At 33.8% G+C, this 17,276-nt stretch overlaps 1 protein-coding gene across 1 annotated transcript; it reads left to right on the forward strand.

Annotated features, from left to right (window-relative positions):
- The first annotated feature begins 4,159 nt into the window (after positions 1-4,159).
- Positions 4,160-9,978, forward strand: LOC126722907 (RING-H2 finger protein ATL38-like). The gene is made up of 3 exons (XM_050426062.1): positions 4,160-5,009; positions 5,845-5,942; positions 9,195-9,978. Exons 1-3 carry the CDS (start codon positions 4,851-4,853, stop codon positions 9,622-9,624), a joined length of 687 nt encoding a protein of 228 aa, XP_050282019.1. The 5' UTR covers positions 4,160-4,850; the 3' UTR covers positions 9,625-9,978.
- Positions 9,979-17,276: the final 7,298 nt, after the last annotated feature.

Raw genomic sequence — 17,276 nt, forward strand, 5'->3', positions numbered from 1 at the left:
GTTGTTCATATAAGCATAAACATACAACCTTCCAGAAACATTCAGCCACATAAATGAGGAGAATTAAGTTTTCGTTAGATTCCATTTTTTCAGAAAAATTGCATCCGGTCATGCCTTTATTGTTTCATCCCTATCAGTGTATATTCTGTAACATTTATCTTATATATATGCTTTCGAGTTCAAAAATTGTATTGAGTTACTTTTTATTTGTGGCATGAAGGACTCAGGATCATTTCTTGAGAGAAGAGTTACTGGATTACGTAGAGTAAGGATACTAAACAAAAATGATGCCGAAGATTTCACAGACTATACATGGGGATACCAGGTTCATTTCTTATATCTATATTTGTATTTTCAATCTGTAATGCTTTATTTATCCACAAATTATATTTTCATATTATTCTTTCATATCAAGTGCTCACTCAAAGATTGTCATAACCCATTTTTCATCTACAAAGTTTATAACTAATGAGATTATGATCTCGAACTAGCTAATTCCATGCAATAATTTCATGGAGGTTGGGCTGTCAGGAGAGAAATTAAATATTCACATAGAACAAGGGTCAAGTAATATTTAATGGAGAAGGTTTGGAAACTCTAATCATCAAAGACTCACATGGTACAAGGTATAAATTCTGCTAATGCTTTGTCATCAACATTATTCTTGCTTGAACTATTTCTGTATACTTAATCAGCACTAACCTTATCTTCATGGATTGTCTTTATAGACTCAATTTGATGCACCCAAAGGAAATGACCCTGTTGCATTAAACCTTGGTTCTATGGGAAAAGGGGAAGCTTGGGTTAATGGACAAAGTATTGGGCAATATTGGGTCTCATTTCTTACCCCAGAAGGGAGTCATTCACAAACATGGTATGCCTTAGAACTTATGTTTGGTACTTTTGTTTGAATACTTAAAATAACAATACAAGTGATTAATTAGTAACAATACACATACAACTATTGTCACTGAGCAATAAAATGCAATTTTTTGTTTGTACTTAATAGTAAAAAGGAAGCCATTAGTTCTATGCTAAAAAATTAAAAATTTGGTCTTCCACCTTTACTCTTATTTCAAACCCATTCTTATACAGTAAAATATTTCTTCATACTTTCAGTCGTCAAAGTGACATTTTTCAATTAAATTCAAATATAGAATTCCAAATTAGAGTTCTAATTTTAAGCCATGTGTCCCAATATATTTTTCTAAATTTAGGTGTCAAGTGAAGACTACACCATACATAAATATACAAATTTCCTCAAATCACGTAGAAGTCTTTAATGACTCTCTCTGTCTCTTGGCTCTTCACGTTGTTTTTTTTTTTTTTTTTTTTTTATCATTCCCAATCACTCTAAAATCCTTTCTAAATTTTTGTGCCAAAGGAATATATATATATATATATATATATTTATAAAATCAAAATTGAGAGAAAAATATAATTTAAATTCTAAATTGGATAGTTAATTTTGTATCATGTATCTTATCTAAAATTTTAAATTTTTGTGCATGCATTAACACCTAACACGGAAGTTAGAAAACCACAATAATCAAGTTCATTCACCTAAGCAAAAACATTTAACTTGCACACTATAAAAATCCCTACCATCCCATTCATTGTTCTTATAAGCATAAACATACAACCTTCCAGAAACATTCAGCCACATTTTCCACAAAAAAAAAAAAAAAACATTCCTACGCCTTCACCACTTAAAAGTTAAAACTAACACAAACTTTCACTCTCGCATAGATCTTCACATTTAACTTTCGTCTATTTTTCAAATGCATAATCTTTTCTCTGAGTTTTTAAAGGCATTGAAGGTAGTTTCTCTCTATCTCCCTTGCTTTCATATTCTTATGTTTTCCCCAATTTGGGCTGCAATTTGTGCAATCGTTTTTTTTTTTTTTAGTGGTATGATGAAGATCAAAAAAGCAAAGTCTCCGTTAACAAAACAAATCACACACTCCTAAGAAAAGGTGAGTAAACGTTTTTCTTTCTTTTTGTGAAAATTTTGTTTTTGAATTATATATAAATAATAATTAAAAAAACGTTATGAAGCAGGCAATTATCACTTAGAAAATAAGCAAGCAAAAAAAGAAAAAAAAAGTGCTTCACAATATCAAAAATTAAGAATTAATAATTTTTTTTTAAAAACAATATGGACAATTTACATTTTCTACCTAATAATATTCTTACAAGATTTTTTAAAGAGTTAACAAAAAATAAGAATAACTATATATCAATAGTATTTAAATTATATATATAGGAATTATACTATGCACCTCAATGTGTATTTTTTAAGTATATCTATGCATATGCATGAGGTTACAGGCTAGAACCATAAAATTTGAATCATTTGCATTTTCTAATAAAGTTTGCTAAATCATAAATTAGAACCATCATTTGTAACTTAAAATCTCCGAATTTATACATCTAATCTACCAAACAATACCTACTAAATAATAAAGCACAATCTTTCTTGTCCAAAGCATATTTTATGTCATTGTGATGACACTGAACCATACTCATGTGGAACCACACAATAATAATAAAAATAAATAAAAAGAAACCATCCATTGATCACACATCACATACCTCCCAGAAATCAATTATATGAATTCTATCAAACTATACTCATATAAGCTAGAAGATAGACAATACAAACAGCATTTCATATACGCCCAACGTACAATCCACCTATACACACAAACCACTCTTATGCCAATTATTTATAAGCAATTACAAGTAAAGCCCCAGTTGATAAGCCATATCATATAAGGTTTGCTGGTCTGCTCGACTGAAATTGTAAAAAAATTACATAATGCTAAGTTTTGTTAATAAAATTTTCTGGTTAATAATATGAATTTAGACTTAACTAAGCTTTCTAAACATGAATAAACTCATGATTAATAATAAAAAATAAAAAAACCAATAGTAACACTTAACTAATAAAATGCAATTTTTTTTTTCATTGTCTTATTTAATTATATCCATTCCCGTGCGGTAGCACGGGTTACATACTAGTTTGATGAATTAGCACTAACCAAACCAAGATTAGTTTTATGTGGATGATCAAATATCGTGGGACATGTGTAAAATTTAACAAAAATAAATATTTTCAAGGAGTTTTAGTTCTATTTGTGGAAGACTATGAGTTCTGAAACACACATAAAAATTGAATTGCCAAATATGGGGAGGGGGAAAATAAATCGTCAATGTAGCCCCCCCCCCCCCCCCCACCAAAAATTGTGCACTCTTTCTTTCTCTCTTTAGCAAATGGCGATTTTTTTTTTCCACTTCCACCCATGGTGTTATGGAAGAAGCTAGAAGGACCAAAAATTATAGGTTAATCTTGGACTAGTTTCAATTAGAGATAATTTTTTTTTTTTTTTTTTTTTTTGAGATTTTGACACAAGATATGCACTCTTTATTTTGGAGAATGGCGATTTACCCTCTTTGAGCGAAAGAAAAAAAAATCGTCATTTGCTAAAAGAGTGCACAATGATGTTGATTTATTTATATATTTATTTTTTTTCAATGAAAGCAACCCAACATTTTCTATTGCCCCACGATTTTTTTAATTTTCAGTGCTTTCATCTACCTAGGAGAGCATAACAACACTGCTTAAGTTGGTTACCTACATAGCCAACATTGAAGATACTTTTTTATTACAAGATATTTCTGATGTTCTTCTTTACTTCCTCAAAACTATTTTTATCCTATGATTTATATTGTCTTCAATATCTCAATTCTTATGAATTACTGATCTTAAATAATATCAAAAAAAAAAAAAAAAATCATGTTTTAGTATATGTTATCTATGAAATTTTACCATTGTTTCATCCTTCTTTCTTTTTTTTACTCAACTTTTTTTTGAGAATTTTTTTATTTTTTTTATTTTAAGGCATCCCTTTTTAGATTCTCAACTTAATTTTGACTCTACCTCTAATTTACTATATAAAATGCCAAAAACTTAATGCATCTCACATTCAGAACTGTAGATTTCACTAGAAGAGAATAAATAGTTAAAAATACAATTTAGTAACTTAAAAAGAGAAAGCTTCATATTAAAATATTTGTTTTTAAGATGAGATGATAAGACACTTTAATTTAAAAAACCAAAACTCTTTTAATTACAATTTTTTTTTTTTTTAAAGCCAAAGAGAGAGAGGAAAAACAAAAACAAAAGAGAGAGACAAATGGATTCCTTTCCATGTTACATTGCGTTTGGATCTGACATCCGAAATCTCCCCCCATAAAAATTAAATCCTACAACACTCCACAAATCTCTCTCTCTCTCTTTCTCTCTCTCTCTCTGATAAATGGGTTTTCTCAGTGAAAGTCAACACTGGCTCTGCCAAATCCCACCATGGCTTTCTTCTTCCCCAGAGCCTTCTCACTCTCTGCAACAATAAAACAGTCACCACCTCTTTACCCTTCCCTTTACTCAAAGAGCTATCTATAAAAAAGAGTTGAATCCAACTCTTAAGTCTTACTACAAGGGGTACAAAAAAAATACCATATATTACATTTCTAAGCAAACCAAACCAAACCCAGTTCCTCGGGATTTTCAACTGTTTACCTTCGATTAAGACACTTTGTTTTTGTCAGTTATAGAAATCCTGATCTGGGTTTTTTATGGGACAACCTTATAGTTGTTGTCACTCTACTATTCCTCACTCTTCTAGTTTTAGTAAGACTAGAATTCTGTTTCACTCTATGGCTAGCAAAACAGACTTGACATAAACATAATTGGTGTAGCTCTGTAACATACATACATACATATATATATATATATATATATTTTTTTTTTTTTGTGTGAAAATTTAAGCTTTGCAAGGTTGGAGAAGATGATATCTACGGGTTTAAACTTGGTGATGACTGTGATAGGCTTCTCAGTGAGCACTATGTTCATCGTGTTTGTGTGCACGCGCCTTGTCTGTGCTCGGATTCACTTCAATGCTTCAAGGCGCTCCTTTCCTGTGGCTTCCAGATCCGATCTTGGTCTTGTAAGCTCAGCTTTTTATTTTTTTGTTTTTATGTTTTTACTTAAAGTTTCTTTCTTTATTTTATTAGTATTATATCTTTTGCCCCATTTGCTCTATTCGATTCTTTTGTTCAATTGTAGTTTTCTGTTTGACTTGTTCAGTTGTTTGGTTGCACAAGATAATATTTTTATTTATTTTATAGTTGAACATATATTTCGCTTAATGATAATTGCTTTTTATTATCGTAGCAAGACACTAATTGATTTTTGGCATTCGCAAGATTTGAACCCATTTTGGGATTTTACCGGTTGAACTAAGTGGAATTCATTGTTGCACAAGTTAATTACTTTAGTAGTTTTGTGGAATTATCAAAAATCAATTGCTGCAGATTTGATCATTTGTGGATATCCTCTAATAAATGGATTTCTTGTTTGTTGTATCATTTGGTTTCAGATGAGGAAATTTTGGTTGTAATTCATTATTATTATTTTTCTGTAAATTATTATGGGATTTTGCAGTCAATCTCATATGGCTTGATTTGATCTCTTGGTGTTTTGATACTTCTTGAGTGTATTGTTTAGTTTTGGTAATTACATTTTGTGATTTGGTTGAGAATCTGAACTCTGAACTTACCACTTCATGAAGCTGCACAAGAGTTGAAATATTCGTTTGTTATGTTTTGGATTAGTATTTTGTTGAGTTTCTGGGTACGATATAAATTCAATATGTTATAAGTCCAGCTTGTGTCTTTTATGATTCATTTATTTTTATAGCAGTGTTGGTATCTTTAATAAAATGCTCTGCTCTGTCTGTGCACTTACATTGTTCAATTTTTTTTCTTTTTGTAATGGTACAGCTGGAGCGAGGTTTACATGGCCTTGAACCTGTAGTTGTAGCCAAATTTCCGACAAAGAAGTACAGTGATGAATATTTCTCAGCTTCAGAAGATGCTCAGTATGTTGTTTCTTTCATTGTTGAATTCTTCAATGTACTGGATTTTATCTGTCCTTCTCCAATCCTATTCTATATAGGTGATTATTCTTTCATTCTAGATGATTGTGTGTCTACAATTTGCAGGGTTTGTTATACTTTTTCTATTGTTCCTAAAGTAAAAGCATATATCACTTTGTGTGTGGACAAAATGTGCTACATAGTGCATCGTTTATCTTTTACTGTTTTTAGCGTAATTTATCAATTATGCTGAGGCATGGAGAGTTTGAGTGAATTTTGGTTTGGGACGATAGTCTAAAACAAATTTTCACCAATCTTTCCTTATGCCAGTAAATATTGTAGCTATTTGGTGTATATAAGAGAATGATCTTGGAAATCCTTTGGTAGTGAGGTGGCTCCAAAAATGCACCCTTCCATCAGTGTTGGTGATTTCAAAGAGATAAAAGTGAGAAGAACCCACACAAAAGGGACTGCAATCAGTAAGAAATATAATCCAGTAGAGGATGAAAAGTTGTTGTAAAGTGAAACGCAATGTCAGTGAGTGGCTTTGTGGGAGAAATTGTATGTAGTCATCCATATTTTATATTATTTATCTTGCCACTTCTTTCAGCAAGATTATGAGCAGACCAATGCATAAACCTAGATTGAACTGCAAATGCAACGTGTTAGAATCATGTGGTTAAATGATTCCATTTACCATTTTCCATAAGCTTAAGCTTTTGAGAGAATCGGTAATTTAACACAAGATTAACTTTCTCATTGATTGACCTCCATTTGATGTTCTCTCTTTCATTTTTTTAATTAATTAATTTTTTTTATCAAGTAATATGAAATTTTATAAATTAAAGATATTTAAGTATATAGGAAGTGTACATAGGGTTTCCCAAAAATTTACAACTCACCTGTCAATTTTGTGATGGACATCTTTGAAAGAATTTGGTTTGAGGAAAAGATATGCTGGTTTTGGGAGGACTATCTCTTACGCAAGAATCACCTTTTGCCATTTTCTTAACTATTATTTGTAGAATAATGTGGTGATGCTGTAAAATACTAAGGACATTGCCTTTGTTTGCAAATAAGACACCTTTTGTAAGCCTTGATGATGATTCATATTAGTAATTCTTTATTATGACGATTTGGGAAATTTGTAAACCTTGATGATGGTTCTATTATTCCCTAGGGTTGGTTTTGTCTTGTGGATTCTCTGCATGTAGATGGACCTCTATAGGAGGCTTATTTTGTGTAGTTAAATTTTGTTATTTCATTTGAGACATTATTTTTTCAGGATTGGGGGTTATGCTGGATATCTGATATGTGTCTTGTTAAAAGGATATTTAGTTTGGTGGGTTAAATTCTAGATGGAAGTTTAGGTTGTGGAAACATGTCATATGCTCTATGTAAGCTTTAGTGGTATTATATGGAGATTGATGGAGACAGATTAGGCTTTTTTAATCACTACTATTGGGACCTGTATGGCATCATTAAAAGCAACCACATCATATGTTGGTGGAGCATTACAGGAAATATTTTAACCATGTAGCTTATCACTTCAATTCTTCCTCTCCTAGCTTTTTGTGTGGATTCACTGATAGAATGTTGTCTACAACGCATAACCCAAAAAAAAAATAAATAAAATAATAATAATAATAATAATAAAAAAGAAAAAAGAAAAGAAAAAGAAAGACTGATGATGATTACAGTATAATGTGAACCCTTGTCCCCATTGCTAGCAATAAGTTGAAGGATATTAGGTCTTGATTATTCTCTGGTCATTTGGGATTTTTTCCTTCATGCCCTTGATAAGGTAGTATTTGAATGTTTTATGGAAAAATCAGTGATCTGCTTCTAGTTTTGATTCAATGAAACTGGACCTGCTGAGGACATGATGTGTCAGAACCTGACACTAGTTGCAAAGATGCCATTTCGTAGAGATGGGGTGCTTGAAGTTTAAGCATGCACAATTAAGAGCTTGATTTCCGTTAGTGGGGAAGCTTAAGCAGTAATAGAGGAGATTGGCAAGTAGGAGGATAGCTTTCTGTGAAGTTCCTCTTTATCTTCTTTAACCTCCAGTCAGGCCAGGGTCAAATTCTGTATTTGGTCTAATAATGGGGCATGGGCATCCCTTTGTAAAGTCATGCACATTATAATTCCTTGAATTTTTACTTAATAAAAAAAATTGAAAATTTCCTTCGATTTTGGGTCCTTTAGCGTTGTTTACCATTCTCAATTATTATTTGAACTTTTTGTAAATCACTTTTTTTTTTTCCTCCCATTTCTGGAAGTTTCTATTGGCATATATCTGGACCATCAGATTGTAATAAGTATCCGGAAATGGCAACATGGTTTTTGCTGTCAAAAGTTTAACAAAACATAAGATTATGACAGTGATTTTATCAAGTCAAACATACCGATATATAATTAAAACCAAGCAAGATAATTGTAACCGCATCCTCTCTAATTTGACAATTTAATCTGTTCTGTATAAAGCAATGTTCTAAACAAATGTTGATTTATGCATTGATGTTCTGCACTAGGCAAAACGGAGATAGAGTTAAGTATATCCTTCTTACCCATGCCTCAATGTGTGATGAAAACATGCAAACCTCTAGACAGTGCTTTTACGTCTTAAGCACACAGAACAAATCTTGGCATTAAATTGTGGCATCAATTTAGTCTGCTTTTGTTATATATTTTGTTAATTTGATATGGTGGTACTTATAAAAGGTCATAAATAGTATCCTTCAATGTTGAGGGGTTTTCTCTCCTTCATTCTTCTTTGTTGCTTTCCCTGAAATATCATTTCTGTATATGTTTTTGTGAATCTAAGACTGCAGTGTTTTTCTCTTATTGTTATGACATAATGCCTGGCACTTTTGAGTTGCACTATAAAAAATTGAAGAAAAGATCAACAATCCACTTTGTGCTCATAAAGAATGATGGAAGAAGAAAGGGTTCAATAATGCATATGACTTCCTCAGATAACGTTTCTTTAGCATTTTCTTTATTTCTTCTTCTTGTTTCTGTTCTATTCTTTTCTTTTTCCCTAGTCTTTTATTATGATATAAGATGGTGGCACCCTAAATCTTTGGTAACTTGTACCAAGACATTTGTGCTGTGGTGTTCTCATAAGCAACTTGTAGGAGTGTAATATTAGATTTGAAGTTTGGTTTCCCATGAACAGTTATTTATATTTCTTTTTTCCTCTCATTTCCTGCTAATGAATCCTGCTAACTAAATATTTTACAAATGTGGCAGATGCACAGTTTGCCTTGCAGAATTCCATGGTGAAGATGTATTGCGTATCCTCCCCTACTGTGGGCACTCCTTCCATGTCACCTGCATAGACATATGGCTGCAGCAACATTCGACATGTCCTGTTTGTCGAATTTCATTGCGCGAGTTACCTGAGAGAAAACGCTTAATGCAACCCTTGTTCAGTTCAGCTGTTCGATCTCATTACAGTGTGGAGTCCTTCAATGGCCGTTCTTATCCCTGTCTAGCTGCTGGGAATGGGTTTCCACGACGAACCCATGGCAACCGTGAGAGGGGCCCAACTCAAGAGGGTCAATTTTCACCAGAGGGTGATAGAGCAGAAGCTGGGGAGAATGTCTCCCCATTAACTGAAGGTAACCAGATCATCAAGGGTTCGGAAACCAAACATGTAGAAAGCCCATCAAATCCCTAAATTAGTCAATTTCTTGGAATCCAAGCTTGCATTCATCAGGACTTGAGATAATTGGGAGTTGAAATGGGTATGTCCAAAGAATTAGAGAATTGAATCCATTGGAACTGTGACCTAGGAACTTGATTGTTTTTTTTTTCCTTGTGGCTTACTGTATATATTGCAACAATGATTTGTTTTACCCCCCCTCATTTCTTCCCTTTGACAGTGGCTAGCATTGGCAGTTTTGTAATTTCAGTTGTATAACTAGTAGTCTAGAATTAGTTCAAGATTGTTGGAGGTGGTAGTTTCTTCACTTTGTCACGTGCATGCACCACTGCACCCCTACTCTTTGAAAGCACATGTTCCATCTTTTCTCTTTTGGGGTCGGATTTCAGCTAGTTCTTCTATGACCATATTTTGCCACAATTTTTGTCTTAACTTGATGACACGTGACTATATGATTGGTGAACTATCACTCTCACATGAGATTACTTTTTTACTGCTGTTTATAATTGCATATGTTAATGATGTGGTAAGAGTTGTGACGCAAGTTATGTTCATATATTTTCTCACTGTTAACTTGTCTTTCATTTTTACCTTGTCTTTTAGCATGAATTATTACATTGGATTCTCTAATCTGTACTGTCTGTCTTTTCTGTTAGCTCTGGGATATCTTGTTTTGTAGACAGGTTTGAGTTTTGCTAATGTTTCTCACGGGGATGCACTTTCCCGAATAAGTTAGATTATCTTTTTCTTACTTTCATTGTCAAGAAAAGTGCATATAATTATTGTGCTTTTGGTTTTCTCCGGATGAGAAAAGAGATTTGATAACTTTAGAATATTTCGCATAAGTTCGTTTAAAATTTTTCGTCTATCTTAACTAACCAATTTTTTTATTTTTTATTATGCAACCATTTTGTAAAACACCCAAATCAAATAATTTATTTTCTTTAAACAGTCATTTTTTATTTTTTATTTTATCATTTCACCAACCAACACTTTCCCTTTCTCTCTCTTCCTTTTTTTGGATATTAAGGAGGATCAAGGGAAGAGAGGATTTGATGAGGGTGAAAGAGGAGAGAGAAAAAAAGTATCAAAATAATAAAATAAAAAGTTATAGTAAATAATGTCCCATCAGATGTTATAGTAAATAATAAAGTTATGGATTCATAAAGTGATATATAGTAAATCGCAGTCTATCATATAAAATTATTGTGCCAAAAATTATGAAATTTTATGTAATACTAAAATTACTTAAGTTTGATTCGGTTTTTGTTTTAAATTTATTTAAGTCTACATGGTATTACATGTGACATCAAAATTATTATTAAAATAATGTCCCATCAAACATTATTCATCCATGTCAAATTTATTAAAGGAAGTGATTATTTTGAGTAATATCAAAAGTTTAACTACTAAATAAAATATTTAAAATGTTAGGACAATTTCAAAACATGAAATAAAGGCTTCGGAACAAAAATACTATTAAACCTATATATTAGGGAACTAATTTTTTTTATTTTTTTATTTTTTAGAGAAAACTTATCAGTTATTAGAAACTAAATCATGACATCTTGATTTCTTAAAAAAAAAAAAAAAAAAAAAAAAAAAAAAAAAAAAAAAAACGAAAGAAAGAAAAAGAAAAAGAAAAGAAGAAACTCTCAGGTTAAGATATACCCCTCTTAGCCAAGGCATGAGCATAGAAATTTGCTTTTCTAAAAACATGCCTCACGCTGCTCTGATGAAAACTTAGATCCGCAATCATTGAGAAGGGGAGAAAAGGATCTGTCACTTATTTAGTACACTCACTCAAATATATATTTTCAATTTTTAAACAACATTACACGTATTTTTATATATTTTTTTACCCATACATATTTTCATATATATTTTTAATCGTATATTTTCAATTTTTAAGCATCAAACAACCCTTTCTCTCTATGTTAACTTTTTTGACTGAGTCTCTGTGTTAACTTGAGTACTTTGTTCTCATACAAAAAACGAAAATAAAAAAAGGACGAGCACTTTATTAGAACACCGTTTAGATTAATCCTATGATTGCCGGTGTGCCACGTATCCAGATTATTCTATGAATGCCTGTGTGCCACCTATCCTTGGTATGATTACCTTCTCTAGTTTTCTAATAAAGGAATCTTCCCTTGTTTGTAGGGGTCAAAAAGGCAATCATGTAGTAGTTTTTTTTTTTTTTTTTTTTTTTTTTTTTCTATATTATAAAACTTATCCTAATTCCAATAATCTCAGATCTCCGTTCCACAAAAAAATCCAAAAACAAAAAAAAAAAAAAAAAAGAAAAAGAAAAAAAAAAGAAAAGAAGAAAAACACTTTTTGCATCAACTTTTGTTGAAGCTAAAAAAAAAAAAAAAAAAAAAAAAAAAAAAAAAGGTTGCAAAATATGACTTTTGCGTCAAATAAATACTAAATAGTTGTCTTATAATGATCATGTAGTAAATTATGTTGCTTAAAATGTTCATGTCAACAAAACAAGTTGACATAAAAAGTAAATCTTTTCATGGCAATTAATAACTTTTCTGGGTGAATCTTTTCCAGAAGACTAGTATCTTCTAAGAGAGCTGTTAACATAGACTCCGATATTATATATAGGCTATAGCCATTAACAAACATAGACTTTTCTAAGCAAGCACAAAGTGCACAAAAAAGCACACATGACCCATTTTGAACCTAGATGGTGATGGGCCAAGGCCCCGAAATCCACTAGAGGTCTGAGCAAGCCCATGTATGTATAACCAAGCAGGAAAAGAAAGAAAGAAAGAAAAAAAAGGAAAAAAGAAGAAGATAATAATAATCCTAGTAACAAAACTATAGGTTACCTTAAGTCTAAGACCGGTCTACATAACAAGGCCTAGATCAAGAGTAGGCCACCAACCAATACCATGGGGTTGTTTTCATCCAATATGCTCAAGATACGGGTAAGCCCATTGATAAGGCCCAATAGGGAAGTGAGGATAAGAAATAATAACCTGAACCATTGGAACTTCTTCTTTTTTTGGTAAACAACGCTTGGAATTAACTAATGAACAACAAGTCTATTACAACAAACAAGGCCAGCTTTATCTCTAGCCAGCATTTCAGCCACCACATGTCAAACAAAAAAAGAAAATCAGTTACATCAAGTTCAGCTCCCATCCTTGCAAGTCGGTCAGCGCAACCATTTGCTTCCCTGAACATGTGCGCCACCGAAGAGTTAGGGAATGTCTGAATCAGGTCCCTACATTCAGAAAGGAGAGGTTCAAGCATTAGATTGACCATAGAAGGCTTTGAAACAAGCTGAACAATAAACTCAGCATTTTAATACAAATGTTCTCAATCCCCATTTTTTTTGCCATGGTGAGCCCATCCTTCAGAGCCCAAAGTTCTACCACTGTGCTCGAAGTGCTGCCCATCTTCCTCACAAACTCGCCTATCCAGTCTCCACTGTTGCTTCTCAAAACACCACCCCCACCACCCTTACTCGGGTTTCCATGCATAGTCCCATCTGTATTCAGCTTCACCTAACCCGTAGGAGGCTTGTTCCACTTCACTTGTACCTGCACTCTACTCGGCTTGTTTGGTTCATTGGAAACAATTGCAAAGTACTCCACTCCTTTTTTTAGGCATATAGAACTCGTACCCTCTGCTACTCTACCTATCTGAAATATGGTTTTATTTCTCTGCAGCCAAATAGTCCATATTGCTTAAGGAAATAGAATTTTCCATGGTACATGGGGTCTTGGGTAACTGGTGGAAGTCCCACAAAACTTCTTCAGCCAATCTTCCAAATTCAATCCAAAAAATCTTGGTTATTCTCCTCAAAACCCAAATCTTTCCACATCGCTTTAGCAACCTTACAGTCCCTAAGTGTATGAATGATAGATTCAGCCCCTTCACTGCATAACTCACACGTCGGGTCAAGATTTAACCCTCTTGAACCAAGAACTTCCTTAGTAGGAATGCTGCAATGAGTGCATAACCAAATAAAAAATTTTATTCTAGGGGATGTATGTGCTTTACACACCCATTGATGAGGGCTAGTGTTGAGGTTCAAAAGATTAAACCATTTAGCTATGAGATATGCAAAATTTAGGGAGAAGGAGCCATCTTTAGAGAAAGCCCAAAATAGCCTGTCTTCATGGGAAGGATTTGTTGCAATGGGGATACCTTTAATTTCTTGTAGGATTCTGTCAAGGAGTACGAAAGAGAAACACTCCACGCTATTTATCAAGCTCTAGGCCGGAAGCTTGTCTTCCCTCTCATTTAAAGGACCTTCAATTTGTTGCTTGAGTGGTTCGGAAGGGAGCCAAAAGTCAGCCCAAGCACTCACACTTTCTCCGTTAGCAATAGACCATCTTAGACCCTTGTTAAAAATAGCCCCTCCCTTCTTACAAGCTAACCAAATCCGAGAGGCAGCTTGATTCCTAGAGTTTCCCCTCAAGCGATGCGGGGTAAGATATTTGCAGGTGAGCATTTGAGCCCACGACATTTCCGGGCTGGAAACAATCCGCCAACAAAGCTTCGCCAAAAGAGCTGCATTCCTTGCTTTCATGTCAAAGATCCCGATACCTCCCAAGCTAATTGGATTTGTGACCTTATTTCACCCCACAAGATACATTTTCTTCTTATCCACAATAGATCCCCAAAGGAAGTCTCTCGCCAATTTGTTTACCTCCTCACATACCTTGACCAATAGTTTATGACACTGCATGATATATTTGAGTATGGCAGTCATCGCTGCCTTAATGAGCACAAGCCTCCAAGCCGGCAAAAGGCATTTGGATTTCTAGCCATCCAGCTTGGCTTGGACTCTTTCCACGACAAATTGAAATTCATTCCTTCTCCTTCCTTTGTGGATTATCGGGAAACCAAGGTACTTCCTAAGGTTATTAGTTTCCCCAATCCCAGTAAGGTTCACAATATCCAACTTATCCTCCCCGGTGACGTTAGGCAAAAAGAAGATTTTGGATTTCTCCATGCTGATTTTCAGACCTGAAAGCTTACAAAAATCATCCAAAACCTCCACAACAGCCTCCACATTTCTTTCATTAGTTTTGGCAAACAATAGGAGATCATCAGGAAAAAAAAATATGGGAGAATCTGGGACCGCTACAAGATGCCTTGATCTTCTTCCAACTCCCCTCCTCACACTTCAAATTAATTAAGGTACTCAAGTACTCCATACAAAGGATGAATATATATGGTGAAATCGGATCACCTTGTCTCAAGCCACAGGAAGGGAAAATTTCACCAATCTGATCCCCATTAAAAAGCAACGCTACCGAGGTAGTAGAGATGCAACTTAGGATAAGCTCCACTGTGTCCAAATGAAACCCCAAACTCATAAGCATACTCCTCACAAAACTTCATTCCAAACGATCATAAGCCTTCTCAAGGTCGACTTTGATTATCATGAAACCTTCCTTCCCTTTTCTTCGCTCAATTGTGTAGACTAATTCTTAAGTGATGATCACATTATCGAAGCTTTTTCTACCTGAGATAAAGGCTAGTTCTAGATGAATCTTTTCCAAAGCACTCAGTGATTTTTCGCAAAGGTGCATCCAGGATTGCTTCCCTTGCTGCGTGGGCGGAATGCTTATTAGGGGTTGAAATTTCGGCTAGTCCATAAGGAAGTGCCAGTACGGATTTGGCGTGGTGATCCAAGCTTCGTCCTCCATCGGCAAAAACCCCATACGAACACTCACCTCTGTCAATGGAAAAATGTTTTTCCACGCCTCCATTGCTTCCTCCACGTACCAGCCCATGATGTCTACTGGATCTTTATGAATTCGTTCTATTGTTTTGTCGCCTATTGGAATGACTTTCCCTTTGAGAAAAATTACCCATTTTCCCATTGTTGTCTCTATTTCCTTCTACCCCAGCTCCGAAGTGGAAATTTTGGCTTAAAGGAGGTAACTTACCTTCAGATGGGTTATACTTAGAGTCAGTGGGGCATGTGTCAAAACCCCAGCTGTTGATGTTATTCACTTCACCTTGGTTAAGTGAATTCCTACCCTGGGTCAACTTCTTGGGCCCACTCTTACTCAAGCCCATGTCATTCTTTTTGCTTTTAGTACTAGAAAAGTTTTTGTGGGATTGGTTTTGTTGGGAATGGACTAGCTGTACCTCCCAACGTCCCTCCTTAGCATTGGAACTTCACTCCAATCCAATCATGAGAAAGTAAGGAGAGTGATTTGTAAAGCAGACCAGGCTCGGAAGAAAAGAAACAGAAAAAAGGGGCAAGGTCAAGATGAGAGAAGGGAGTGAACAATATTGTACACGAGTCATTAGTGCGTGGTCTTTCATAGCTCATGGCTTGACAAGAAGAAATTATGTAACAACAAATGCGGCTCTCATGGAACTATTAGAAGAAGTAAAGGGTAAGAGACCTCAAGTGGAATATTTGGAAGATGAGGATGAACTAGTTTGAGAAGAAGAAGATCACTAGATCAGGCTGATTATGAGAGAAAGGAGAAGACAATTGCTATCAATTTTTTTGCTAAAACTTGGAAATAAAGAAGAAGATAGTGTTGGGTGAATGAGTTCCTTGCCACAGATACAACTGCCATAACAGTTATAGATTCGGGATACAAAGCGTTGGTGTAAACACAATAATAATTGAAATTACGCAAGAGAAACTGAATAAAATACTTCTGAATAATATTTATTTGGGAGAAATATACAAACACTATTTGGACTGAGGCATGACTCTCACTCTTTTTAAGGAGATTTAAATCCTCGTTAAGCTTTGTAATTGGTGCAACATTTTCTAACTTGTCCCCTGAAAAACAACAGCCGAACAAATGTCGAATGACTCGAACAACAATCTCTACATAAGGTGTTGAAACCCAAAGTTCCACAAAAAAGAACACATTTCTTCGACGAGAAATCTCTCTACTGTATAGTGTATTATAATGCTTGTAATTGCTATAACTTGAAATGGGTTTGAGTGAGTCTATTTATAGGTTCAATGAGCCTCATGAAATTGATGAGCCAAATTAATCTGATTAATATGGTTAATAGGTCCATAATTATGATGTAGTGGGTGTTACAAGATTAATTGTTGGATATAATGCTAATGGGCTAGTTACACAATTTAATGGATCATTTAAGCAGTTTATGAAGAAATAAATAGGCTCAAATGGCTTGTTCATTAATATTCTGTAATAAAAACTATGTATAAATTTGGGCCATTAACTCACTAATTGATAGGCTATTTATTCTGAATGGGCTATCACCTCACCCTTGCATACATATTTGGCTCAATATTGACTTCAATACATTTTAGCCCATTAATCACCAAACTTAAAACAATATAGGAATCTTTCTCATTTTTAATGTGGGATTAAACATTTCTACTAACTCCTTATCTTCTATAATAACTAGTATGTAACTTGTGCTTATGCACGAGAATAATGAATTGTAGTAGTGCTATTGATGTTAATTTGGGTTAGGGACGGCCGTAGGATTTTAAGCTAGCAGAGGCCGGAGTATAAAGAGAGGAAAAAAAAAAAAAAACCCTCCAAATAGGCATCATATAGTAATTAAAAAATTATAAATACATAAAATCAGTGTTTCTAAATACATTAAGATGTAATCATTTACCAACAAAGACAAAATAATATTTTTTTTTAATATTAGGCTGGTTGTGATTTTTTTTTTTG

Source organism: Quercus robur, chromosome 4, assembly GCF_932294415.1.
Source record: "Quercus robur chromosome 4, dhQueRobu3.1, whole genome shotgun sequence".
Classification (NCBI taxonomy): Eukaryota; Viridiplantae; Streptophyta; class Magnoliopsida; order Fagales; family Fagaceae; genus Quercus; species Quercus robur.